Raw genomic sequence first — 27,315 nt, forward strand, 5'->3', positions numbered from 1 at the left:
TCTCTTTTATATTAATTTTTTATAATAAAAGCTTAAATCAAAATTATTTTTCCTCTTTCTCAATCATTTATGAGTTGAGCTAAACTCCTAAAATTAAACTTAAACTCAAACTTAAATTCAATTAGTTAATCAAATTCAAATTCAAACTAAATATATCTCAATCTCAATTCAAGTCACTTACACCCTTAATCACAATTCTTTAAAAATTTCATGTTGCTAATCTTTCAAAGCTTTCAGGGTTTAGATTTCTCAATTTGGAGATGAGTGCAATGTTACTTTTGGGTGAAATCTAATTATATCAATTGATCAGCTTGTACTTCTCAAACCAAAATACCATCAATTCAAGCTCGTCGATGGGTAGTAGGGAGTCACCCCCACTTAAGGTTTGAGAGTGTTATGTCACTATATACAATTGTATAATACCATGACATTGTATACTCAAGCACTACAACACTGTAGCCTCAAGTCAAAGATACAGACCAAAACACTACGATGCTGCAAGCAACATAGCCCAACTAGTAGTATTGTGACATCAGGTGGAACGCCCAACACTCTAAACCCTGATGTCACAATACTACTAGTTGGGCTGAACAATTGAACATCTTTTAATCCCTCCCATATTGTCTATAATCCAAACTTTATAGAGAACAAGTTCATTTAAACTTTACATGCAAAGAAGCAAGTAAGGCTTCGTTTGGAACAATTTTTTTATTACTATTTTAAAACAAAATTTTAATACAAAAAATTTAATTTTTGTACTAAAACTTTATTTAAAAAAAAGCAAAGCCTTACTAACTTTCTTCCCATAAAAATCTTAGAAATTCTCTCATAAATATAATAGAAAATCTTGGAGAAATAACCATTGAACTTGATAGCCAGCTGAACTTCCCATTTAAATATACAAAATCAGCCTAACAATCAAGTTTCGCCACTTCACAAGGTACTACATTTAAGCTTCGTTCAAAATAATTTTCTTATAATTTTTCAAAGCAGCTTTATAGTATAAGAATTTTTCATACTAAAAAGCTACTTTAGAAAACAATAAGAAAATTGTTTCAAACAAAACCTAAATATAAATTTACAAAAAAAATAGCAATTTTGCAGATTGCACCCAAAATTTCAAACAAAAATTTCAACAGCTATTTATACCGTTGAACTCAAAAGCTTGGTCATCAGTGATCAAAGAAACTTCTCATCTGAAGAGCATCTTCAGCTCTTCAATCCGAGCACTCCTCACTTCCTCATCAGTAAGAGCTCCAGCAATCATCCTTTGCTTCCTAGCTTGAACTTGCTGCATTCTATCCTCCACAGTATCCTTCTCAAAATACCACAACGACAACAAATATATCAAAATCACTTTCCTGAAATTTGCTAATCAAACTATTACCAATTGAATGATTTGCTTTGGTTACCTTGACGATAAATCTCCTCACTTTCACCTGCCTCTTCTGTCCGATGCGATGGATCCTCATAATGGCTTGTTCTTCCACTGCTGGATTCCACCAAGGATCCTTTGGTTTCCAGAGAACAAAACCAGACAAAGAAGCATTAGAGAAGAAAAAATGGTAGAAATAAGATTTAAGCCAAACAAAAATTACCATGAGAAAGACATTAGAAGCTGCAGTCAAGTTTAGTCCCACGCCTCCTGCTTTAAGAGACATCAACAAAACCTGACCAAATTGGCAGATAGATTGAAGGATGGAATTATTAGGCAGGTAAAATCTCAGTCAGATACGATTAGGAGCTGCTTGGCATCCTATTTCAAGCCGGATTTAAGCAGTATTTAGCTTTAATCCCACGACATAAAATTTTGAAGATTTCGAATCCAACTTTTTGGATAAATCTTATATCAATCGTGTTATTAGTCAAATCAAAATCTGTCAAATACTATCATTCAGAGTTCAACAAGTTTAAGGATTTCTGACTTTCATCAATCTTAAATTTTGAGATAAATAGCCAAACAATCTATCAAAATTTAACAAGATATATCAATATTTAACACGACAGGAAAATTTGATTCAAATTCAATTCAAAAATTTCTGGTTAGGGTTAACCCAACCCCGAACTCAAAACAGGTCGGGTTTGAGTTCAAGAATTCAACCTGTTTCAAAAATGGGTCGGGTTAGGATTGACCCTTAGACCTGAAATTGACCTTTTTTACCCGACACCTTGTTTTGACCCAAAAATATGAGATTGACCCGTTTACGACCCATTTTAACCCATAAAGCAAAAATTGACCCTTTTTTGAACAAAAAAAAAAACTACAGTTTTAGTCAGCCCCAGGTCATTCGGATCTTGTCGAGTTGACTCGGACCCGAAGTGAGTCAAACTTAGGTCCGAAAAACTGACACATTTGCAAAAACATATTGGGTACGAGTTGATCCAAATAGTGACAGGTCAATTTCAAGTTCGACCCGAACCCAACCCTTGACCCAAAATTAACACCCCTAAATTACTATATGTCAACTAATTTTCAGATTTTAATCCTGTCAAGATTTTCAAAATATGGATTTATAGAATTTACTAACTCCTACGAGCTAAATCTTATTTAGCCAAACAGCACATCCTAACGGCTCAAAACTTAAAATTAAAATATACATATCAGAGTTGTTATACCTTCTTATCATTGCTCTGGGCAAACTCCTTCAATACCCTCTCCCTGTTCTTCTGTGACAACTGTCCATCAAACCTCAAGAACTGAATTCCTTCCCTGTTGAAGCAGATCTCCAGGAGATCAAGGAATGAAGTCCACTGACTGAAAACAATGCTCTTCTCCCCCATGCCTGAACACCTTATCTTCACAAGGCAATTCATCAGCTCTTTCACCTTCGACGACTCCTTCCAATTCTTGTTTATATCAACCTCAAAGGGGCTCTCAGTTGGGCACATTATGAGCTCAGCCTTTGTGAGGACCCTTCGGCAGATCGGGCATGGCCCGGCGGTGGGAGTTTTCCAGCTTCTCAGGAGACATTCACGGCACATCCGATGAGCACATGGCGTGAACACTGGATCATCCGACGCTGATTCAAGGCAGATTGGGCATTCACTGACTTCACCCCGTTTGATTCCTTCTACCACTTCTTCTACATAGCTTGGGGCTGGAACTGGACACTGCGTTGATCCTCCTGGGTTATAATGGGAGACTTCAAGGAAGCGCTGCGCTAGACTGTTGAGGTCAGCGTTCTGTTGATTGTTTCCACGACTGAAGATTTTTCAAATAAGAAGTAAAAAGAGTTATTACTTAACTTGATTAAGCTTTGCAGATTAAAATTTGACTAACCTCATGACAAGGTAAGGGTGGTTGCAGCACTGTCTTAATCTGAGTAGTAGCTCTAAGATGGATGCATAGTTGTGAAGAACTCTACCTTCAGCGACAAACTGATCAAACTTGATCTGTAGTTTACAGCTTGATCAGATTACATAGATTGGGAGAGAAATGGCTGTAGTTAGAAGTGAAAGAAATAACATCTCAAGCCAGTTCAATATTAAGAAGCTTCTGATGAAAAATAAGTTTATGCTACTAGCGCAATGATCACCTTTGATTTCCAGAAGAGAGCTTCATAGAAATCACGCTCTTCTTTAGATTGCTCGCATTCTACAACTTGAACCTGCGCTGGTGGAAGCACCAGAATAGGCCTGAAAATATTGTTTTGAAGCACTTATTAATGAGTTCACAGAAGCCTAGCAGAATGGAAGAATTAAATAAGGACCTCCTTCAAAATGTTATCACTGAATGGTAAGGAATTCTATAATAAGAACCGCACTCACTTTCCTTCCTTGTCTTTTGTCTCCTTTGTTCTTCGTAGCATCAATGGCCTCAAGATAGCCTTAACCAATCTTAATCCTCTTTCATCACCATTCTCATATGGTTTTTGAATCAACTTATGCCACCTGAGGAGTCAAACAAGGAGGAGACTCAGTTAAAGGATAAAATCGTGCATGGCACTGCAAAGGTAGCTAGCTATTATGTATCAGATAGAGTTATGTGTGGCCTAAAACACTTAAGTATCTTGCAAAACTTACCAAGACCAATTGCACCATGGTTGTACATGTAAAAAGCAAAGTAGACTGTACAGATCAGCCAAACTATTCTGCATGCAAGAAAAAAAAAAAGGTTCTGTATTAACAGAAATCACTTATTTGAACCGAGATAAATATAAAATCTCAAATTGGATGAACACTTCTGTTGCCATTTTATTACAACACATATACTAAATAAACTTTATGGAAAAGCACTAACCTGAAGTGGAGTGCCAGTAAGACACCACCTACAGTGTGAGGTTAATGCGAAGGCTGATTGGGCCACATTAGATTTTGAACACTTGATAGTGTGTGCTTCATCTAGAACAACTCTATACCATCTTATATTGTGAAAGATGCTCTTCTTTTCAGACCCCTATATTAAGATTTTAAAAAACTCATGAAAATCCATAATCCAGAAACGGATCGTGCTTTGGTTCCCCTTAAAGGGCCATACAAAATAAATTCTCATGTACTCTTGAAGAAAATAAAAAAATACTTGTAATTCAGCGCTACTAACAAATATTAAAGAGCCATTTGATTGCAATACTTTAGAATATATGTTGTTGGGATCAAGGGCGGATCCCCATACGAGTCAGGGTGGGCAAATGCCCACTCTAAAAAAAAAAATTGTATATGAAGGTCAATTTTGAAATTTTGCCTCCTCTCAAAAATATTTTGGCTTGCATGTACAGCACTTAGCACACTAAGGTTTAAGAATTGCAACTTCGCTCTTCGATGTCTTCCCAGCCTTCCACATCTTCACAGCCTTTGGCTGTTCGGCATCATCTTTTTTATATAATAAGTTTGACCACCCTAAAAATTAAGGTTGAATCCACCCTTGGTTGGATTTCTAGGAGCAAGGAAAGCTTCTTGAATCCCTCCAAAATTCTTGGATGGCTTGGTCTAAAGACAATTGCTGAGCTTCACTAAACCTGCAAGATAGAAACCTACAGTAGAAGCTAAAGCATAACAGAGAAGATGAACAGTGGAATGTAACAGTATTTTCATTGCCTTTTGCTTTCTGTTTACATCTCTATATATAGAAGAGGATCATGACACGTGGATGGTTAAGATTGATTTGTGTTTAAGCTATGGCTTTGATTAAGCTAAGTGGCCGTTTGTCAGAGGCGGTTGCTAGAGTAGTGGAAAGGCATTTGTCTGCAAATGCCGTTACTGATGATGAAGCGACTGGTTCCTCTGCTGCTTCAGTGACCGTTAAGATGGTCCAAGAGAGAATAGAGGGACTGAGGGAGAATAGAGCTCACATCTCTACTTATAACACTAATACAAGGTAAAATGAACCTAAGAAATAAAAATAATTAAAACTGGACCAAAAATCCTAACACATGTATATTCTAAATGCAATACAAATTAAAAATAATTATTTAAAAGACTCAAAATTGTTTGATTGATTGCAAAATAAATTCAAGAAATCTAACTTTTTACTATTTGATTGGCTAGAAAATTAAAATAAATCTTTATTTAGGATAGTTTTTTTATTGCTTCTTAAAACAATTTTTTAATTTAAAAATTAAAATTTTTATACTAAAAAGCTGCTTTCAGAAGTAATAAGAAAACCGTCTCAAACAAAGCCTAAATTTTTATTAATATATTCCTTTTAACCATTCCTTTAAGTAAATCTAATGGCACAAGAGGGATGGGATAAATAGGGATAGCAAACACTATCCAGTGTGGTGATTATTTGTTGTTAAAACAACATAATATTGTAAAACATCTTCAAATTCTACAATAGACTGCCAAAAGAAGAATTAACGCAAGACATTGTACTCACAGTTTTATAAGCTGATGTTAAGACGCCATATGTTGTTAGGACAACATGATACTTTGAAATTTCTCGCAAATCACTGCACTTTTCCCCACCATAGTGAACAAAAACAGAAATAGAACCTGGTTTTGAATGTGCCTCTAATTCATCCTGCAAACAAATAATAGACAAACATGTTTGTCAATTTGAGTTCAGAACACCAAACCCAAAGTTAATCAAGCTTAAGAATGCTCAAATATGCTCAAGAAATAACAGGCCAAAGCTGCATCTAATAATGACACCCTTTCTTAAAAGAAATTAGCAGCACAAAACATATTAAAGCTAAGGATAACAAGCAATCAATTAGCCAAAATTTGTGAGAAACACAGAGCCAACTAGATCCCCCACATATGGATTTAGGCTTCATTTGAGATGGCTTTCTTACTGCTTCTTAAAGTAGCTTTCTAGTTAAAAAATAAAAAAATTTGAATTATACTTTAAGAAACAGTAAGAAAGTCATCACAAATAAATCCTTAATTTTAAAATGAGATGCCACATACCCTTTTTTTGTTTAATCAAACAAAAATAACATAGCATGGCAAAAGGTGAATGAATCCTTCATGTTTAAGCTAGCTTCTTGGACAAACTATTAACAATCCAAGTTGAGCAATGTAAAATAGAACAAAAACCCATTTTCCCTCAGACAAACATCACAGCTCAGAGAAGTGTGAAATCAACAATCAACAAAATATAGAACACAATCACATATAGAGGATCTTGTTAGTGAGGATACAATCGATGAATACAACAATAACGATCCCAATAATGATTCTCAAAACGAAAGTGCAGTAAATTCCGTTCCTTCTCTAAGACTTATTGCAAGGCTGACCTTCCACTGACCCAACAATGCCATTGGGCAAACAATAAGTGTGCCTCCCTTCAGGCTTGGTGAACCTTTATTCAAATTCCTCGCAGATTCATTCCATGCTTCCACATCTGTATCTTCGTCATCAGGTGCAGCCCTACTTGGATTTGCAAGGATTAACGCAATCGTCATGACAGTCTTTCCAAGTCCCATTGCATCAGCTAAAATCTAGAGAAATATCATTCAGATATGAAACATATTCAGCAAAAAATTACATATTTGAAGAGTCAAACGTTATGCAATGCAAGCAGAAGATGCACAAGTCTAAATAAAAGTATAGCCAAATTGATAAGATGAATCATTCATAACACAATAATAGAGAATTCAGGTAATAACTAACACATAAAGGAACAGTGCAACTCTTCAAATTAAAATTCCTTTCTATAATGATTAAAACTATAAACCACACTTCTAACAATGGACTAAGGCTTTGTTTGGGACGGATTTTTTATTGCTTCTAAAAACGTTTTTGTGCTAAAACTCCATTTTAAGAAGCAATAAAAAAGTAGTTTGAAATGAAGCCTAAATGTGGGATGTTCGCTAAGAAAATATACGACTCGAATGATAATTTTCCCTTAATTTTCAGATTCAAGCTTATGTATACTAGAATAAAACCTAAATTTATAAAGGTATATTTCTTATACAAGCCAAAAAAAAAACACACACACACACAATACCTTCAATTGCAACAAATATTCCAATGAACTTACCCCTCCTCTAGCCATCAGTGTAGCACTTGGGAATTGAGTTGTAACTTCTCCAGAAAATACATTTAAGTAGACTGCTGGAGCTCTCCTGTAAATTATCATGTGCTAAGCAACAGGAAGAAACAAAAGGCATATACTAACTTCTAATTTTCTTTGAACATTTTGGACACATTAACTTCAGGGATGTCGATCATACTTATCACAAATTTTATATGCTGACCAACAAGGATGAAGTGTTTTTGCTGCTTGTTCAACATCAATTCCTTTCTCTAATTCAGACATCCAGTAGAGGGCTTGCTTTTGATATGACCACAAATTAGAAAGAAGTGTTCTTGGAGGTTTAGCTTCCTATCAAGCAGGCAAAAAAAAAATTTTTTTCCTTAAGAGAATATCACAATGAAGACCCATAATTACAATTCTACAAGAAACATAAGCATAGTTTCATTGAACTACCTGCAGGTTGTACATTTCTGCTGTTCCAACAAGCTTATTGAGAGATGCTTCGGAGATTGCTTGCTCATCATTACTTTGTTCTATAAAAGTTGTATCCCCTTTCCTTCGCTTTGCCAGGCCCTCTATTTGCTCAGATTCTTGATCCTGTTTCAATTTGCATGTCTATGAATGCTATATACAAGTAGATTTATGAAGTATAATAGTGATTGAGTACATTTAATGTTCCCACAGATTACTAAATGGCTTACAGATGTTTATGCTCAAGAATTATTAAAGAGACTTGAATGATCAGATGAATGAGTAGTAGTCAATGAAGAGAACTTGTTCTTACTACTAGGTTTAATGATCTCTTGCGGCCATCAAGCTCCTCTGGTGTGAAATCAGCCTGATTTACAAAGAAAAAAACACCAAAACCTATTTAACAAAAAAATTTCCTCGAAAACTAATAATAGTTATAAGAAGCAAAATACATAAAGAGTAGTTGACAGAAAGAAAAATACCTCCTTGAATGGCTTCATCTTCAGTAGAAAGAACAAATTGTGGAGAGGATGCAGAGCAGAATTAGGGGTTGTAGCTTCCAGCTTCCAAGAGGATTTATCACCCTCAGTAAAAACAGAACTGTGAATATAAAAGCTGCAGACGGAAGATAGAAAAAAGAAGCACCAAAACTGCAATGAACTAACTTTTATAGCTCGGCATCCTCTTAAGAAATCAAAATTGATTCACCGTAAAGAAAATAAATTTACAATTAAGGATCAGAGGGATCAGCAATCTTAATCACCTGACATATAACATAATCTCTTTCATCAAGCAAAGTTCATCAGGTGCTATAGCGCATCGCCCACGCACTTTCACCTTGGAAGAATGCACGAGGGGAATGAGGCATTGCGACCACTCGGGAGGAAGTCTTCCTAGCTGGTAATTAATCGGGAAAAAAAAAAATCAGTACCTCAACAAAAAGATTACAAAATCGCTTGGGATGGCTTTCTTACTTCTTATTAAAGCAATTTTCTAGTAAAAAATTGTAATTTTATGCTAAAAAAATTGTTTTTTAAGAGAAGAGTAGAACTTACCAAGTATAAAGCTAAACGAAGGGAAATATCACCGGTCATAGGCAACATACCTCGCCGGACCGCTTTGTTGAGAAGCGGACAATCTCAGAGGTTGCGGCCGCGGCCTTTGAACTAACCCACCGTCTCCCATATAACTTGCCATCAGAAATCTTTGGAAAGTTGAAGTAAACAATCTCACTGGGTTCCAGCTTTCCCGATCCACGGGTAGTCGCCAAACCCGTTACATAAGACCTCGCAACAAGAAACCATGAGGGTTCTTCAGGAAATTCTGCCATTTCAGCCGGGTCTGGATTTGATGGCACTTGGGTACTCCGATTTGAGACAGGCTTTGTTAGAGACTTCGGTGGAAAAGCCCTAATTGGTCGAGCATTGAGACGGGGAGAATAGTGGGCTGTCGTTACCATAGAGAAATTGTCACAGCTTTCCTCTGAAGTGTCCTTCTTTTCCACAGGGCCTTGATATTGATCAAAATCCATGGCTTCCACTTTCTTTACCCCGGAAACCCTATCTGGCTCTTCATTTATTTTATCATCAGGCACCAAGATGGCATCTTCATAAGAACCTATAGCAGGTTCTGCCTTCCTTATCCTATTTTCCATATCAACCGTAGCCGATTCTCTGCAGGGTTGAATGAAAGCATTCTCCAGCTCATGAGTAATGCTTTCCTCCTTCAAGGCTTTGAGCTCGAACTCCGGCCTACCAGAAGCATTCTTCTCCTTTATCAGCTCGGATTTGTACACCGGCCTGGGGGCGTCGAGAAGAAAGTTGATAGCGCGATCAGTGTTGTTTCCCGCCATTGCGAGAGCTTGGAGGATTTCGACTACTGGAATCTCATTCCCCAAAACTAATCTTATACTTCGGATCTCATCGGCGAGGAGAATTGAAGGATCGGGTGGCGTCTCAAATCCCATAAGCAGCAGAGCGTAGAAGAAAGTTGCAAAATTGGGAGAGGAAGCAAAGAGAATGTTGAAATGAAGGGCTTAAATATTGGAAAGGAGCTTCTTTGAATTTAGCGGGAAAGAGGATTAGCAGAAGCCATGCAGGGGGTAGAACATTTCAATTTATGGCGCGAAGTATCGAACCAGTCATCTGGTAAAAAATTTGGCGGGTTCTTGACGAAGCGATAAATTAGAAGAGGCGGTAAAACTGAATTCTATTTGCTTCGGTTTTAATTCTGTGGAATCACAACAGATGAAAAAATTAGTCCCACATCGAAAACGAGATATCCAGCAGTCGAATGTCCAGCTATAAATAACAAAATCTGTCTTTTAACTAAATTTTAAAAGGGTCGGTTGGCTATGTATGCCACGCACATCTTTTAATTGATGGGTGCTGTATGGTTATCAAGACATATGGCCGACATAATTTATGGATCTTATAGGGTTGGCTTGCCCGGCTAACCCTCCAAAGGTAAATTTATTTAAATTTGATAATTAGGTAGAAAATTAATATTTTATGTAAAATTAAAAAAAAAAAAAGATAATTATGCTAAATTATGTAGGAAGTGAAGAAATGGTTATCAACCCAAAAAAATTTCAAAAGAAAATAATAATAGTTATCAACAATAATCTTTGTGCACTGCTATAGAGTTCTTAAGATCATTTTTTTGCAATCATAGTTTTCTAGTAATTAAAAATTTATGAAAAATTACATAAAATAATTTTTGATATTATCTTCAACAAATAGATATACTATATATATATATATATATATTATATAATATTTTATCTTTAAAATGATTAAATTTTAGGCGCATATAATTAAAAAAAAGGGAAATTTACATACATACCACTTAATACTATTCTATTTACATATTTAACACCTAAAACTTTAATATTACATAAATACCACCCATAGTTCATTTTCATATCAAATATGAGTGGTAGGAATGAAATATATGAATAGTAGGAAAGAAATATAAGTGGTATATTTGATATTAAAATAATATAGGGTGGTATGCATGTAATATTAAAGTTTTAGGTGTTAGATACGTAAATAAGATGTTATAAAGTGGTATGTATGTAAATTTCCCTAAAAAAAATTCCCAGCAGCAAATATCCATTTCAAATGAAAACTTGCCTCACCACTCCAAAATTTGCAAACAGCCCAAGTCCAAGGCGAATGAGCTTAACCTTGAATTTTTATTGGAAAAAATCTCTTTTTTTTTCTCCAAAATTTAATTTATAGCGTTTTTTAATTCAAATTTGGCCAATATTAAATCATATTCGAATCATTTTAAATTACGTATATTCATAATCTTAAAATAAAAAAAACTTAAATAAAAACAAAACACTTGAATACCAAAAGTAATGTATGCATGAGAAAATCTCATTCAAATAAAATAGCTATAATGCAAATAAAATTACAAACTATTAATAAATAAAAAATAACAAACGAATTGAATGATAAATACTATTTCTACCACAGCCAATTAGAAATATTGATTCACATGAAAATATTTAAAATAAAGAAAATAATTATTTTTTGTTAAATAAAGAGTTCATATTTTACAATGGCCAAATATAAAGCATGAAAGTGCAGTTTGAGAACAAAATATTCATTACATTTTTCCTCTTCCTTCCAAGGGGTTAGTTGCACTTCCAGGCTATTCAATGAATCCTCTGCCATCAGGATGAGATCATTGTTTCTAATTGATTCATTTTTTAAGCCAACCATACATTCAATGTACAAAAGAATACCATCACACCTAAGCTTTGATCCTAAAGCTTAATTAAGGCTTCGTTTGGAACGGTTTTCTTACTGCTTCTTAAAGCAGCTTTCTAGTACATAAATTTTAATTTTTGTACTAAAAAACTGCTTTAAGAAGCAGTAAAAAAGCCGTCCCAAATGAAGCCTAAATAGCATTAGACACAATGTAAATCCCCCAGCTTTGTAGCTTATAGTTCATGGCTCATTCATTCCACAGGATCGCTGCTACTTGGTATAATTCTTACTGGAAGATTTGCCAAATGATTGCCATAAACATTAGACACCAAGCTTGGAGATCTTTCAATTTTTGGTTCGTCGGCGAAATGTAGACCAAATCCTCCATCACCATCATCATCATCCATATAAGTCGTCCTCCACAATGACCGAAGGTTCCTTTTAGATCTACCGTCGTCGTTGCCATCACGGATTCCTTCCTCGTCGACGCTTCTCTCTGACAAATCATCAGTGTATTGCCTGAAAGTATGGTGGTTGAAAACAGATGGTGGCTCAAGGAAACTGGCTTGAGGCCCAGCTGATCCAACCGGAGGTCGATTCCACCAATCCTTGGGATGGTAGTGCTCTGTCGCATATTGATGGAAGGAGTTTTCATGGAAGAAAGGGCTCGATGTCGAGGCCTCCATGTGGGATTGCTGTCTGTTTCGTTCTTCGATTTCAACTTCTTCTCTATATGGAGGTTGGGCGTACGGTCGCCATGGTCCTCGGCTTGGCTCGAAGGCCGTTTCAGTATCTAAGGAATGCAGAGGTTGAGCTAAGTAGTAACAGTCCAGGGTCCTTAGATCAGGGGTCAGGTTATAAGTGGAGATAGGGAAGCCACCAATGTTTTCTGGTTTGCGGAAGGGAAACCTGTAGATTAATTCTCCACGGACCTGTAAGTTCTGATTGATCTGCCTTCTCCAGATTGGAGAAGAATCCTGTTTCATTTCATCTCTCAGTTGTTGTTCCCTGAAATTTCGTAGCTTAGTGAGGAGTTGTTGACCGTGTAAATTTGGTTCCCAAGTAGGATAGGCACTCTGGAAACTGCAAGATAGTTGTATATAACTCATTTATCGCCTAATGATTTTGATAAGGTGAAAGAAGACGAAAAATGTACAAAAAGTGCTGTCATGACACTCCAAAATAAGATTATGAGAATTCGAATGACTCAACAACTAGTAAAAATATCACAATCTTGTAGAGTAAATACCTTAAGAATGATTTCTCCATTTTCCCTTGGGAGCTCCTCAAGTCTTTTGGAGCATTAAATGAAGAAGCATATTTGCTGTTTCCATGTCTTTCAAAATCAAATAAGCTTAAGCTATAACAAAGAATATATCAAACAAGTAAGAGGTTAATTTAATTTAATAAACCAAACAAAATGTTTTAGAAGACGATAAAATGAGGAATAGCACCTGCAGACATGGCCAACACCTTCAACATCCACTGTGAAATCTGAAATAAATTGTAAAATATCATCCACACGCTGTGAATTTACAGGAAACAATTAGTTCAGTGTACCGTGAGTAAAGATCAATAAACATTTTCTGGCACAAAATTTCACCTTGGGAACAACAAATACAAGAAGAAATGGTGTAATAAAGATCGAAGCCATTTCCTCCAACAGCATCATTCCGGTGTACTGCATACATAAAACAGAAAGCAGCATAGCTAATAAATATATCATTTCTCTAAATGCATCTTTTAGTGGAAATTAATCATTTGCATCAACGAAAAAGTAGGATAAAAATTTCAGTTTCCAATTATAACTTATGAAGTTTAAGCTCAGCTTTAACACTTCAAACATTCTGCAAGGGTTAGATCAAGAGATTTTGATGAAGGGATGATAAATCCTAAAGCTTTCTCTGAGTAGAGAAGGATTTTGATGAAGTTTAAAAACAATTTTCTTATAGAATTTCATATTTTGAGCAATTAATAAATTATCTTTTGGGATGATCAAAGCAAAAAGTGTATTTGTTAAACATACATAAAAAACATTTAAGTTTTGACTAAGTTACAGGTTGAAAACCTGTGGATTTTTAATTTTTTTATCATTTTGCATCTCATCCTATGTTGCATTAGAAAACTTAAACCCTTAACTATCCCATATTAAATTTTAAGAGCCTAAGTTGGTATCAACCTCACTAAAAAGTGTGATCAATTATTAAGGCTAATTAACATATCACTATACAAATGATGTTTTATATATTTTGCAAAACCAATTTCAAAAACTATAAAGAAAACATGATCAACTAAGAAAAAACTTAAAATAAATTAACGAGCAAAAAAAAAAACTTTGAAAACTAAACAACAATGACCACAAGAACCAAACAACAAGTCTAGTTTTAACAAAGCAACCATTCATAATATTTTTAGGAGTTGCACGACTCACAATGAAAGAACAAAGTAGACGTCACAGGGAACACGCCAATGAACATTACAATAACCATAGATGTTTTATAATCTTATAATATCAATGAGGACATAACAAGGAAATTTTAAGTTAATGCACATCTAGTTACAACGGGATGATAGATCACAAAGCTTTCTCTAACTAGTAATGAATGTAGGTAATTTCTTTATTTGACAATCTATGTCTGGGTGCTAAGTAAGATTTGTGAAGCTAACACAAAGAAGTCTTGGGTATGCCTAGAACGACAAAGGGAACAATCAAGGCTAAAACTTACAATATGCTTAGAATCATTACTATAATATGAATTGCTAACTTCTACTCACAATTACTCCTATTCTTGCATTAACTATTATTAAAATTCATCTTGATTTCAGTGTCCAGCTGATATTTCTAATTTTCTCGATGTTTCCTAATTTTGGTCCTATTGTTATTCTGTCTACTGGCGACTGTAACTATACAGGGGTAATGGTCTAATTGCTATTCCTGCTTATTGCTGAAAGCCCATTGCCTCAATTTACCTGCAACGCCCCAATTCTTGTGTCCATCATCCATCCTGGTCCAACCTAGTGTGCTCATCTCTTGACCGCCTATGTGCCTTGGAGTGTAAATATTTTCCTATTTCATCATGATCGTTAAGCGATTAAGGAATTAAATTTTATGGAAGGATTTCTATGGCAGAAATTCAAGAATGGTGAATTGAAACTCGCTATTTTTTAGTTGAACATGATGGATTTTGTGTGGTGTTGTATTTGGATCCTTTGTATAATACAAATAGAACCACAAAACATTAAAATTCTATAGAGATTGGAAATTAAATAAAATTTTAATTTTTCTATATTCGTGTCCTTGTTGGATGGATCTTATTTGAGTCCTTCATTGGAGTGGGCGACAAATTCTAGGAGGCTACTTATAAAGCTCAATATAAAAAATAATAAAAAAATAAAAACATTGGTTTGTTTGTTCATTTCATTTGTAAACATGCTCACTTATTATTTGACATGTCCATTTGAAATTGTCATAGGTTATCAAGTAAAAAAACCCATAGAGCTTGTTGAGCTTCCAGATGAATCAAGATCTGAACTACAAAAAAAAGCTGTAATATCAAGTATTGCAATGTATTGAAACAAGCACTTCTAAATTGAAAATTCTAAGAAGTTATGGTACTGATCAAACTTTTAACACATCTGCTTTGACGTTATTTCATGAAATTGCTGTTAGTACTTTGGATTCTTCTCTTTCCCTCCCCTCGTGAATTCACATCCAATATGTTAATAAACATATTTATTCAACTTATTCATGAAGCTATTTTGGCCAGTGGTTGTGTCCTTCATTGATAGTGGATGGTAGAGATATCTTTTCCATTGGTGTGGCAAACTAACATGTGATGATCTATGATGCACCGACACGGACACGGTGACACGGACACGACACGACACGGACACGGACACGGGACACGGCAATTTTTTAAAATATAGGACACGGGTGCGGCATGGACACGGCATAATATTTTTTTAATATAATATATAATACTTTTTAAAAATATAGGACACGGACACGGCGTGGACAGATGTATATATAATATTTTTTTAATATACCGCCAGTAGCAGAGCTCATTTTGCTAACAAACCAATCATACATATGAATACACCATATTAAATTGATATGAAGTGAAATCAAAATATCTCAATAATAAGACAACATGAATACAACAATATACCAGTCTGCCGGCGGTCCAAGGGGGCGCCCCCGGAACAAAATTTTATTGTAAGAGTAATTTTGAAGTTCTGCTTGTTTTTAAAGTTCGTAAGTTGTTTGTATGGGAAGATACCGAGCATGTACCTAGCAGTACCGAGCATATACCTAGCAGTACCGAACATATACCTAGCAATACCGAGCATGTACCTAGCGGTACTGAGCGGTGTACTGAGCGGTACCGAACATATATTGAGCGGTACCGAGCATGTACTGAGCATGTACTGAGCAGTACTGAGCATGTACTGAGCAGTACTGAGCATATACTGAGCAATACCGAGCATGCACTGAGCAATACCGAGCATGTACTGAGCGGTACCGAGCATGTACTGAGCAGTACTGAGCAATACCGAGCATGTACTGAGCTGTACCGAGCGGTACCGAGCATGTACTTAGCGATACATCATTTAATAACAGGACACGCGTGTCGGACACATGTGTCCGATTTTAATTTTAATTTTTTTAATTGCGACACTCCAATGCCATGTCGGACACGTGTCCATGCCGTGTCCGACGTGTGTCCGTGTCCGACACATGTCCGACACTGCATACCCTCTCTAAGTGCCGTGTCGATGCATCATAGGTGTTTGGTATTGGCTGACCTGTAGAGTCGACGATGTTCTTGGGCGAGGGAGGAGTAGATCCGTCCAAGAAATCTTCGTAAGAGTTTGCTCTGAATAGTTTGAGTACATGTGTTCGCCAAACTGGATAGTTGTCTGTTGATAGTGGTTGAGTAATGACGTTCTTGATGGTGGTCATCAAGAACTTGAGGGTGGCTGGGACGGTATGTATTTGCTGCGTTGGCTAGGACGGCATAGATGTCGAGGCATCTGACATCTGGGAGGAGGGTGGTGAGGCCATGAGCGGAGCTTGGGCCACCTATTTGCGGGAGGGGAAAGGAAGAAACAGGGAAGGGAAATAGGGAGGAGCGTTTAACGAGGCCTGATAATATGTAGAAAGTAAGAGAGCGTACACAACCAAAGCTAGAAAGATAAAAGTAATTTTTCATTTCATTAAAGAGAGAGTATAGTATCCTTTATATAGACAAAATACAGAGTTACAGCCAGAGGACGACATAGCAAAGAATGTCGTTTGATGACATGGCAAGATCTTGAATTGTAGCCGTTCAAGTGTAGTTTACAATTATTTGGTTATTATACAAAAAAAAAATCCTCATTTTGACTTTACACAATTTCTTAATTTTGAGGCTTGCGGCTCAAAACACTTTGAGGCTTACGCCCCACCTCACGAATTGAAAATGCCTCAATACCCAATTGTGTAATTTTAAACCTAATTTTTAACTGGTAGTTGGCCTTTCTCGCAACTATCACTACAGCTCAGTTGAATGCCTGCTTTCATTGATTTCTCCCATTGTCGCCTATAGATTTCCCATTATTGTCTCTACATTTCTAGCTAGTATTATGTTTCCCTTTTGCTAATCCAGCTGCAATTATGTGCTACTCCTTGATACCTCTCTTTTTGAAAGAATTTCCATACTATTTTGTTATTGGAACTTTTAAACAATTATGGAATTGGTTTTGATGGGAAGATTTATATTATGAAATTAATAAATGATGTAATGCAACATTGCAACCTATTATTTTTTAAAATAAATTATGATAAAATTTAAATAATTTTTTTATTTTTAGACATTTGAAGGCTATAATTATAACACCTCATAAATCTCAATCTTATTGAACAATCAATACTAAAATAAAAATTATAATTTTTTCTCTCTTCATGGGTATGCATGTTGGATGTTATTTCTTCAAGTGTTTCACAAGTATAATAGACAACTATATCAAGAAAAGACTCCCTATATTGGAGTGAAACATGATTCTTCTTTTCATGTTAATCTACATTCTTATCATTATCTCTTAAATTATTTAGCCCCCAATTTTGTGTGGTAATTGAGATTTTGTCAAGTAAGATACATGTTGGATTTACATATTGAAGCGTGAACTTAATTAGTTATTGCCTTATTGCTACTGTTTTCTTGTGGAATTCAAATTTTGAGCATTTGTTAAATTGTCCCCTGGAATGAACAAAGCATATTTGTTGTCCTTACAGGACAATTTATGTGGGATTAGCAGTCATTGATTCTTCTCTATGAAGATCATCGTTTTGTGTCCATGTCAGATATTTTTAAACAACTTAAACATGTTTAAAATATGGAAAAAAAAACCATTATATCTTCTTATTCATAATTGTATTCATCACTCTCTTCTATATAATGGGTGTCATAGGGTTGTATGAATGAATTGAAGAATATCAAATTAAAAGCATGATTGTTTGAATCCTATCCTCTTCCTCTCTCTAGGTTGTGTACACCCACCCCTCTCCTTCTCACGCTCCTACAAGTTGTATACCATTTCATCTTCTTTACCCCTGAGTTGCATACTTCCTCATAATCATTATATTGTGCTTTATTTGCATCATTCAAGCTAACCTAAGCAAGAAGTGGTGACTCAACGATTGCAATTGGCACAACCACCACCTCGATGTCTACTATTAATTATCTAAATACGCCGTGACATAAGCTTTTACAAGCATATCAAAGTTTCAACAATCAGATTGGTGAGAGCACTTTCGAGAAAGTTCATTGCTTCTTAAATGAACTTGATAGAGATTTGTAATAATATCTCATCATTTTTAAATAGATCAACTTCTTCTCTCCTCAAGAACATTTTGAGATGAATGCCTTGTAAAAGGTGGAAGAACTAAGACAGTAATTTCAAGAAATTTGAATCAATGAAATGGGATTACACAATAACGAGCACATCTTAGTGAGATGGGAGGTCACTAGCATCTTGTTCGCAATGAGTTAAGCCTAAAAGGCTATAGTTGGGTGGCAAGGATTCTCCTTGCTTAAAAGCAATTCAACTGGGCTGGCCAATCCAACCTAGCTCAAGCTAGGCCAGCTTGGGCATATTTAACTGTTTGGGCCATTTAAGCACCAATTTAATGATTTAGGTGTTCATGAACTCAATGTGATGCATCGAATATTTCTTGAGATTTTCATGTTGTTTTCAGCTTATTTTATCATTGAGCTTTTATAATCACAATAAAATTGAATAAGTCTATTTTTAAAATTTTAAAATCAATCAAGAAATAGCCAAAAAAAAAGTTAATATTGATTTAGCTATTCATATCAATATACAGATTCTCATATATTACATTACCAATTTGTTCATTTATTTAGAGTTTAATTTAAGTCTAGGTACATATATGATCTCACATTCATTTTCAAATTTAGGTTTAATTTTTGTTGCTCCACATAAGGTTTAGATTGAAATATAAAGTATGGTACAAACTATGATATTCTAGTGTGGGACAAGTACAATTCACATTTAGTTTTAAAAGTTAAATTACATGTTGAATCATTATATAATTGTATATATTTTTCTGCATCAAAAAATCACTTAAAAAATATTAATGAATAATATTTCTTAAATAAATTAAATTTGATCCAACAAGATACTTGTGTTGGTGTGTGTTTAACAAGCTCTACATCAGATTTAGAAGATTTTCACTAAAAAAATTTTAAAGAGGCGCAATAACCCAAAAATGAAAACATGGTTAATGTCTTTCACATTCTGAAAATCTATCATAAGTCTCATAACAATATCTTGAGATAATTGAAACTTAACTCATAATAAAAACTTCTTATCATAAACTTTTAATGAAACATATGTAAATAATGAAATATTCTCTAGGAAGAAAAATTGCTTAGCTACTAAATTTTCATAGATAAGAAAAATATTCAAACATGCTACCATCACCTAGTTAAACTTCCTAAGTCCATAGTACATGAATGGAAAACGTCCTTATATTTTTCACACTTCATCCTAGCAGATTTTTTTTTTTATTAACACTTAGCAAAAAGGATTGAGAACATTTCATTTACTCTGTTTTATCTTTAGAAATCATATATATTATGACTTTCAAATAAATTCTTCTAACTTAACAATCAAATTGAAAATATTGCAGTATTTTGCCACTCATTGAATGAAGAAAAATAATTCTGTTGGTAAAATTATCTATAGTCATAGTTAATTTTTTTTTGTTTGAATTGCTTCTTTAGTTGATTTGTTCACAAACCTTATTATTACGAACCATATTTAAAAAATGTAGCAATATAACCTTAAGCTATGAATAAAACCTAATGAAGGAAGTTCAAAGGTCAAGAATTTCTAGTATAAATCTAACACACAATAAAGAGAAAGATGCAACAAATTAGTGTAATAAAAATTCAGTTTTCACAATAAGAAAACTATTAATCTTTAAACAATTATGTGCTACTTTTGAATAGCATCTTTAGTTGATTTGTTGACAAACCTTATTTTTAAGAGCAATATTTAAAAAATGTAGCAATATAAATAAACCTAATGTACGATGTTCAAGGGTCTAAGATTTCTAGTATAAATATAACATGCAATGAAGACAGATGCAACAAATTAGTGTAGTAAATATTAAGTTTTCACAATCAGAAAACTATTAATCTTTAAACAGTTATATGCTATTATTGATGAAAACTAAAAATAATAATAAATCCAATTTGGACAAAAAGAGTTTTGATTCTTTACAACAAACTAACAGATAGAACGTCAAAAGATCACAAAAGCACATAAATCATTGAAGTTCCACACAAAATAAAGAAAAAAATAATTGTAGCACATCAAATAAAATTCAAACATTTTAACCAACAAAAAAAATTATTAGAATATGGAGATAAAAAGGAAGAAAAGAGGGGTCATCAAAAAGAAAACCTCATACTCGCAAAAGAAGAAAGCCTCCCACTAAATTTGCAAGATTGAAAAGGATATGCACCACCCAAAAAAATCTTATAATTAAACATATTATTATTTTTTTCACATGCTTCAAATATTAAGGTAAAAAAAATAAAATAAAAGAAAATTCGATTGTTAAAATTTGTATATTTTATTCTTTAATTAAAAATAAAAATATAAAAATCAAGTCATCTATCTTATCTATCTAATTTAGAGAGAGAGAGAATGAGAGAATTTTTTCTTCTAAAATTATCAGGAAATAAGAGAGCTTCATATATATATATATTACTTGGACATTAGTAGGGAAAATGTTTCCTCCAAAGCAACATGACAACTCTATTTCAAAATGATGTCCTTTCTTTTTTTGTTTTTTAATTTATGAATTTACAAAAAAAAAGAAAGCATTTCATCTAAGAATTTCAAAATTTTAAATAAAATGTTTGGCTTTTGATTCTTTAAAATGAACATTATTAGTCTTTTCAACTAAACCTTTGAATTGACATATTTAATTTTTTATATCAAAAGTTGATACAAATTTCCCGAAGTTGCATTTAAATTATAGGCTTGTATGATTTTATATAGACTTTTATGGCATTACTAGATGGGGTTGCATTTGAATAAGATGTATTCTAAGACCAAAACAAATGAGTAACTAAAGTGCCTATTTGAATTGTTACTCCGCAAGATAACTATTGGAATATATCTTATCCGACTTGGTGAATAATCATATTAGCCCCTCTATCACAATGTTTGTCTATTGAAAATTCTCATGGAGTACTTAAAAGAATAAGAAAATTGTCAAAGAAATAAACCACCGGATGCCCGAAGGAACCATTGACAAGTGTCAAAAAGAATCTCAATAATAAGTTACACTCCCACAAGAATGTAACAGCAAATCTCGCAAGAGCCCTTAGCCACGGGTTACAGAAAAATCAAGAATCTGAAGGAATTGAAATAGAGGATTAATAGGAAAATCTATAAGAGAAGATGAAGAAACATTCAGAAAGCACTAACTGAAGTATAAGAACCACATAGCCACCTATTATGGAAACCAAACAAGCCACGAGAAAAACGTTGGAAAGAAAAATCCAAACCATCACATCATATGCATAATTTAAAATCGATGTTACAAAACTCTAATATAATCATTACACACTCTGCCCATCATAATTTTAACATCATCCATCTTAAATTCTTATTTATGCCACATTTTAATGACTTCTTTATTGCCACACCAGACTCCAAAATCTATATAACATTTATTATGTATTCAATAATTCTATTAACAAAGAAAAAAAAAAAACACAAACACAAGACATTTCCTCGTCTATCTTGGGGTCACTAACCCCTTTAGCTTTGACATGCCCAAGTATTACAACTCACCAAGAATTGATACTATTCCATTAAATCTTATCTTATTTAGTTTTATTAGAGTTGTTCTTGCATCACAATCTTAATCATAAAATCCATCAATGACAATGACAACACATCAATGAGTAGATTGGTAAGATGAAAGCCTCAAACAACTTACCTGAAAAAGAGTTTCGAACTCTGCTCGAACTCTATCATTATTTTCTCTTCCTCTCCATCTCTTTGGCATATAATGTGTATGCTGGACAACAAAAGCCATTGCTCCTTCAGGATCAAGGATATGAAGCTCATCAGTCACCATAGCCCTGGCAATTGCGGTCACTGTCCCAAAAATAGCAGCATACCAAAACAAGTTGCGCCGAAATATCTGCACATCCAATACAACACATGTTCAGTTCATTATTCTATTCTCCTATATTATTACATTTTCCCAAAATGTGAAGTGATCAAATTGATACTCTTACCTGGCCCTCCAGAAGAGACTCATCCAGAAAAGCAATTATAATCAAAATGGCAGCAAAACCACCCGACACAAAAGAAATGAACTTGGCAATTGTTGAGATAAGCGGAGAAGGGAACTGATTCAAATAATTCGAGGCATGAACCACGCTACTGTTCAGTCGATGTCTAAAGAAATGGCCAACCTGAATTTGCATAGAAGATAAAGGTGCAAATACCAAAACACAATAAGACTTCATAATCTGTAAAAAGCTCGAGTAATATATGAAAAAAAAAAAGCATAAAAAAAAAATTATGAAAAAAAGCATCCCATCATTAATTTGTAGAAAAGTCAACTGAGCTAGGGTTTCATGCAAGAAAAGTAGGCATCAGCTTCTCAATGCCATTAGCAGAAAAGAAGATCATCAATAATCATAAATTGTGCATGAAAGATGGTTGAAATAAACTGGTTCCTTCAAATCATAAGCCAAAAGTAAAATAGAAGCAACTATATGCACTAGAAATCAATTAGTTTAGATACCTCATTGAACTCTCTGTAAATCCACTTTGACAAGTTAGACCATCTTCGGGAGGATGCTGTCCTTGGATGGTTGTAAAATTGTTCAGCATGCCATAGGAAAAGGTATACCAGCATAAAAATCACAAGACATGGAGATATCACAAACATTACAATCCCAACCACCACAAGCCGCTTTCTAAGTAATGAAGGATTTGTGATGAAATCACTTCGAATACAAAACTTGCTGCAGAAAAAGGGGAAAATCAAATTATGAAACAACAACCAGAAATGATAATTTAGCTCTTACAACAAGCAAAAAAATAATCCCAAAATAGAAATAAACGATTGCAGAACACAACACAAAAAAAAAATCAACACAGGAAATGAACATGAAAGTTTTGTAATATCTTCGATACAGAACTAGCAAGTAAAACTAACTTGACATATATTATTATGAACATTGTGCATTTTCCAATGGGCCATCCGGGTCATATCATGTGGCTTGACTAGAAACAGAAGGTTCAGTTCTGTCTATGTAGTAACATGCAAGCAATGCATAACATATAAAATCCAATTATTAGTTTGGAGAGAAATATAAATTCTTTTGAGACAGTTTTCCCTATATCTGCATAAGAAAATAGTGCAAGCTATGCAGAAGGCTAATATAATGAGATGTCAGGATGGTGGTTAATTCTTGCACTCTAACCTTTCTATCCTAGTTGTCAATACACTCAAAATACATGAAAACTTCAAATTTTAAAGAAAGCCATTCTTACCTATCAAACATGCTCTGAAATATGCACCAATTGAGGATCCATTCGAGTGTTTTAGGTAATATTAAATGATTTTTATTTCCACTTGCCTTCAAGTTGATAGGAGGGCCAGCTCCGGGAACCCACCATGAGATTGGAAGGGCAAGAACACCTTTGTTGAGCATTCCAATCAAATAGTTCTCTTTGCGCATAATACGCATTATAATATCATGAGCAGAGAGATCCTTTACCACACAAAGTTGTTGCTCCTTTTGCACTTGAACCACCTTTTCAAGAATTGTAGGCCAAGAGGAAGTCCTCATTTCCCGGTCAGTAACATGAAGGCTAGGATAAGTGAAAGACACAAGAAATGCAGTTAGATATGGCTTCTAATTAAAATCCATTTCATGCAGCAAATAGCAATTAACTTCAATCTACCTGTAATAATAGAAATGACGAATCTTCAGTGTATTTTTGAACTGCACAAAGAACTTCAAAAAATTGAAGAGGCCATATATAGTCAATATAATCATGCAACCAACAATGACTCCTTTTGTAAATGTGAAAGGAACTAATGGATGATGATTAATGACTTCCTTTGCAAGATCGCAAGGCTTCTGCCCTGATTCAACTGCTTCTATTCCACATTTTGCACTGCGCAGTGCATGCCAATCAACAACCAATAAGAAAAACCAAATGAATCCTAATACAAATATTATCGTTAGCAGCTCAACTATCCACTTAGTCACAATACATAAGAGCCCTTTCTCGCAGTAATAATTGTACAGACTTTCAAAGAACAGATCTAAGTCAGCAATGGGCTCTGCTTTCAGTCCTTCACCACCAAGTAGTTCTGATGGGTTCTCAATATCAGAGCCTGGCAGCCTTCTATAATCAGATAACTCTATCTCTGGAGGTTCATCACTCAGCAAATGAATGTTCATCGAAGATTCATTTCTAAATTGCCATTTCAATCTGAAAGAATCAAGAAAGCTCTTTCGAGCACTAGACATCATTCATGAAATCTCAGACTAAACACAAGCAAACAACCCATGCCACTAAATAATCATCTGAAACCTGGAAAAATAAATAGTTAATTAGACATAATATGATAAAATTAATGTGACTATCAATAGAAAAAGTTGAATAAAAAAAAAAAGAGTAAACTATGGATGCAGCCTCAAAAGTGTTTCAGTATGTGCAGTCCCAAGGAGCCTTGGATCCTAAAACAAGTGTCTTTAAACTCCACTTCACATGAAGGACTCGTGGTTAACTATTCTACAAAAACGATGAAAGTTATCCTTTTTTTATGATAAGCCCTAAAGCATTTAAGAATTGGTGATATTCAAATCAAAATTATTAATGATATTATATGGAAGCTTCATAACAAAAGACATATTTAATGCATAAATTAGAATTTGATATTATGCAACAACATTCTGCGTTAGTGTTTGGAATATAATTAAGGATGTTATGATGATAAGCAATAGAAATACTACATTCTCGAAAAGTTTGGAAAAAAAAAAATTCATTTAAGAGCTTATACACACTCATATGTGGGGGTCATCTCCAATGGCATTCCATAATGGCTTATTTTATTATGTCACTGTTAGGCCGGTCCAACCTGGACCGGCCCAACCTGGACCGGCCAAGCCGGTCCGGGTCTTCTCCAGGCGAAGTATTTATTTATGGGAAAGAAATTTAATCTTTAATATTTTTAAAAGGGGGCAAGAACTTGATAGAAATAAACTTATAAACCCAATGCAAAAATAAAGCATTGGGATAGATTTTAATAAGTTTTTTTTTTCCATTGCTAAATTGATCCCCTATTAGAATAATGTTGGGTATAACAACAACAAAAAACATTATGTCAAGTAAATTTTTCATGGTGGTTTGAATGACACTTAAAAGGTGCAATCTAAAGGCTTAAAATTCCATAGGAAAAAAAAAGATCTTTTTTGCAAATTGAATTAAATCATCTATAGATTAAAGCAAGCTACTAATACAAGAAATTTGAAGGGTTCATGCATCAAATTGGCTTCATAAAATACAAACAGATTATTGTTGCTCTTCCAAATCTCTCATGTTGCTATTTAGTCATTTATTATCCTTCTGTAGAAAAGAAATAATGGTGTTCCCTTCCCAATAATAGTCGAAATTTCTTCATGTGTGGCCATGGATGATGGCAAATCCATCCCGCCAATCCACATACACTTTTATGCCTTCTATGTCGAGTCTTTTTCAATTACTTTTTCTATCCTTGTTTTTGGTCTATACTATTTTTCCCAACAATGCCAACTTGCAAACCGATTAAGAAATAACTCGAACGAGTAGAAGAAGAAATTACACAAAGCCAAACCTCCAAAATTTTACGGGCTGTTTGGCAACAGGATTTATCATAAATCCTGCCAAAAGGGATTTGAGCGCCCGGTAAATCTCACGGTGGAACAAATCCTCGTTTCCCTCTTTTTGCCCTAAAAATCCCGGAAATCATGTAGTTCGGCAGATTTTCAGGATTTGGCCGAAGAAGCGCGCAAAAGAGATAAAGATGGTTACCTCCGCAGCGAGCGAGCTCCGAAGCTTCTTTAGCGGCTCTTTCAACACGCTACTACACGCGAAGCACGCGAGACCGAAGCAGGCACGAAGAAATGGCGACGAGGAAAAGCAACAGTAACAATGGAGAAGATGAAAAGCGATACCCTAGATTAATTATATAATTAGTAATTAAAAATTAAAATAAAATTTTTAATTAATATATTAGGATTTCCATCAACAAGATGGAGGATTAAAGAATGGAAGAGGAAAACACTGCAACTTCTGAAGCCCGGGGAAACTTAACTGAAAGAAAATCCAAAACTATGTTTTCATAACAATTAGCTAATAATCATCCATTCCAGAGTTTCCACAAGCCAGATGCACATTAATTCCGCACATCTGTAACTATCTGGTTCAAAAATAACTCAAACCAAATCAAAGCAGCTAAACTAGTTACACATCTCTCATTAGAACTTCAAAACAACAATCTTGATAGTTTGAAGCGACGTAAACAAACTAAAAACTCCGCAACTGAGAACCAGTAATTACATGATTAGTAGAACAAATATCACACCGAAACAACAAAGCCCTCGGCAAAAACTCGTATCTCCGACGATCCCAAAAAGGCCTTCGCCTGATTCGAATTCCGAGCGTGCGGGGCGGCGGAGAAGCGGAAATGAAAGAATCCGAGAATGGATAGAAGGGACAGAAAAGAGAAGCTTGGAAGCCAAAGAAAGAGCTCTTTGAGAGGAAATCGGAAGAGGAGGAGACCAATTGCGTGCAGCGCAGCCAAAGCTTCGGTGTCGGGGTTTTTTCTCTTTCCTACGGCGTCGCGGTGGCTTTTGGCTTTCTCGCTCGACGGAAGAAAAAATTTCTGCTAATACCCTCTTTTTCCTAGTTTTCTCGGGCCCGGCTAGAGCTATTGGTGGGCTGGGCTATGTTTTGGCCCAACAAATATAGAAACTTCTGCCCATTAATTTTTACTATGTTAAGAAAGTCAGTTAATTTAGTTGTTAAAATTGCTAATATTTATTGTTAACATCTTAATATCCTATCATGACTCTATCAAAATTATTTTTGGACACCTAATATTTT

The 27,315-nt window shown here is 34.6% G+C and overlaps 2 protein-coding genes and 1 non-coding gene across 5 annotated transcripts; 1 reads left to right on the top strand and 2 right to left on the bottom strand.

The window, feature by feature from the left end:
• Nucleotides 1-1,118: 1,118 nt before the first annotated feature.
• Nucleotides 1,119-9,874, bottom strand: LOC110111366 (DNA repair protein RAD5B). The gene is made up of 18 exons (XM_020843207.2): nt 8,997-9,874; nt 8,655-8,788; nt 8,374-8,506; nt 8,205-8,258; nt 7,874-8,017; nt 7,617-7,768; nt 7,424-7,508; nt 6,678-6,881; nt 5,816-5,959; nt 4,241-4,396; nt 4,024-4,091; nt 3,769-3,891; nt 3,537-3,636; nt 3,281-3,393; nt 2,617-3,202; nt 1,599-1,670; nt 1,413-1,511; nt 1,119-1,315 (listed from the first exon to the last, which is right to left on the bottom strand). The coding sequence occupies exons 1-18, from the start codon at nt 9,855-9,857 to the stop codon at nt 1,193-1,195; spliced, it is 3,351 nt and encodes a 1,116-aa protein (XP_020698866.1). The 5' UTR covers nt 9,858-9,874; the 3' UTR covers nt 1,119-1,192.
• A 352-nt stretch (nt 9,875-10,226) lies between these two features.
• On the top strand, nt 10,227-10,353 carry LOC114580156. Its single transcript, XR_003701450.1, has one exon. It is a non-coding gene; the product is annotated as a U11 spliceosomal RNA (small nuclear RNA).
• Nucleotides 10,354-11,402: 1,049 nt separating this feature from the next.
• On the bottom strand, nt 11,403-27,093 carry LOC110111360 (autophagy-related protein 9). Of its 3 annotated transcripts, XM_028696757.1 has the most exons (11): nt 26,242-26,440; nt 26,045-26,159; nt 24,124-24,762; nt 23,710-24,030; nt 22,955-23,177; nt 22,440-22,619; nt 22,136-22,342; nt 13,214-13,291; nt 13,065-13,135; nt 12,860-12,970; nt 11,403-12,693 (listed from the first exon to the last, which is right to left on the bottom strand). In XM_028696757.1, exons 3-11 carry the CDS (start codon nt 24,699-24,701, stop codon nt 11,862-11,864), a joined length of 2,601 nt encoding a protein of 866 aa, XP_028552590.1. In that variant the 5' UTR covers nt 24,702-24,762; nt 26,045-26,159; nt 26,242-26,440; the 3' UTR covers nt 11,403-11,861. The 3 variants fall into 3 exon arrangements, with proteins under 3 accessions (XP_028552590.1, XP_020698851.1, XP_028552591.1); XM_020843192.2 differs by lacking the exons at nt 26,045-26,159; nt 26,242-26,440 and adding an exon at nt 26,770-27,093; XM_028696758.1 differs by having other exon boundaries at nt 26,045-26,440.
• Between the last annotated feature and the right edge of the window lie 222 nt (nt 27,094-27,315).

This window comes from Dendrobium catenatum, unplaced genomic scaffold, assembly GCF_001605985.2.
Source record: "Dendrobium catenatum unplaced genomic scaffold, ASM160598v2 fragScaff_scaffold_841, whole genome shotgun sequence".
NCBI classification, from domain to species: Eukaryota; Viridiplantae; Streptophyta; class Magnoliopsida; order Asparagales; family Orchidaceae; genus Dendrobium; species Dendrobium catenatum.

What these genes read in the sequence shown, in the direction of transcription:
- LOC110111366 (XM_020843207.2), bottom strand. Translation starts at nt 9,857, where the DNA reads ATGGGATTTGAGACGCCACCCGATCCTTCAATTCTCCTCGCCGATGAG. An exon ending in AGAGATCATTAAACCTAGTA is followed by an intron (nt 8,018 to 8,204) that starts GTAAGAACAAGT and finishes AAATTGAAACAG; the next exon opens with GATCAAGAATCTGAGCAAAT. An exon ending in CAGAAATGTACAACCTGCAG is followed by an intron (nt 7,769 to 7,873) that starts GTAGTTCAATGA and finishes CCTGCTTGATAG; the next exon opens with GAAGCTAAACCTCCAAGAAC.
- LOC110111360 (XM_020843192.2), bottom strand. Translation starts at nt 24,701, where the DNA reads ATGATGTCTAGTGCTCGAAAGAGCTTTCTTGATTCTTTCAGATTGAAA. An exon ending in CGTCATTTCTATTATTACAG is followed by an intron (nt 24,031 to 24,123) that starts GTAGATTGAAGT and finishes CACTTATCCTAG; the next exon opens with CCTTCATGTTACTGACCGGG. An exon ending in TTTCAGAGCATGTTTGATAG is followed by an intron (nt 23,178 to 23,709) that starts GTAAGAATGGCT and finishes CTTTTTCTGCAG; the next exon opens with CAAGTTTTGTATTCGAAGTG.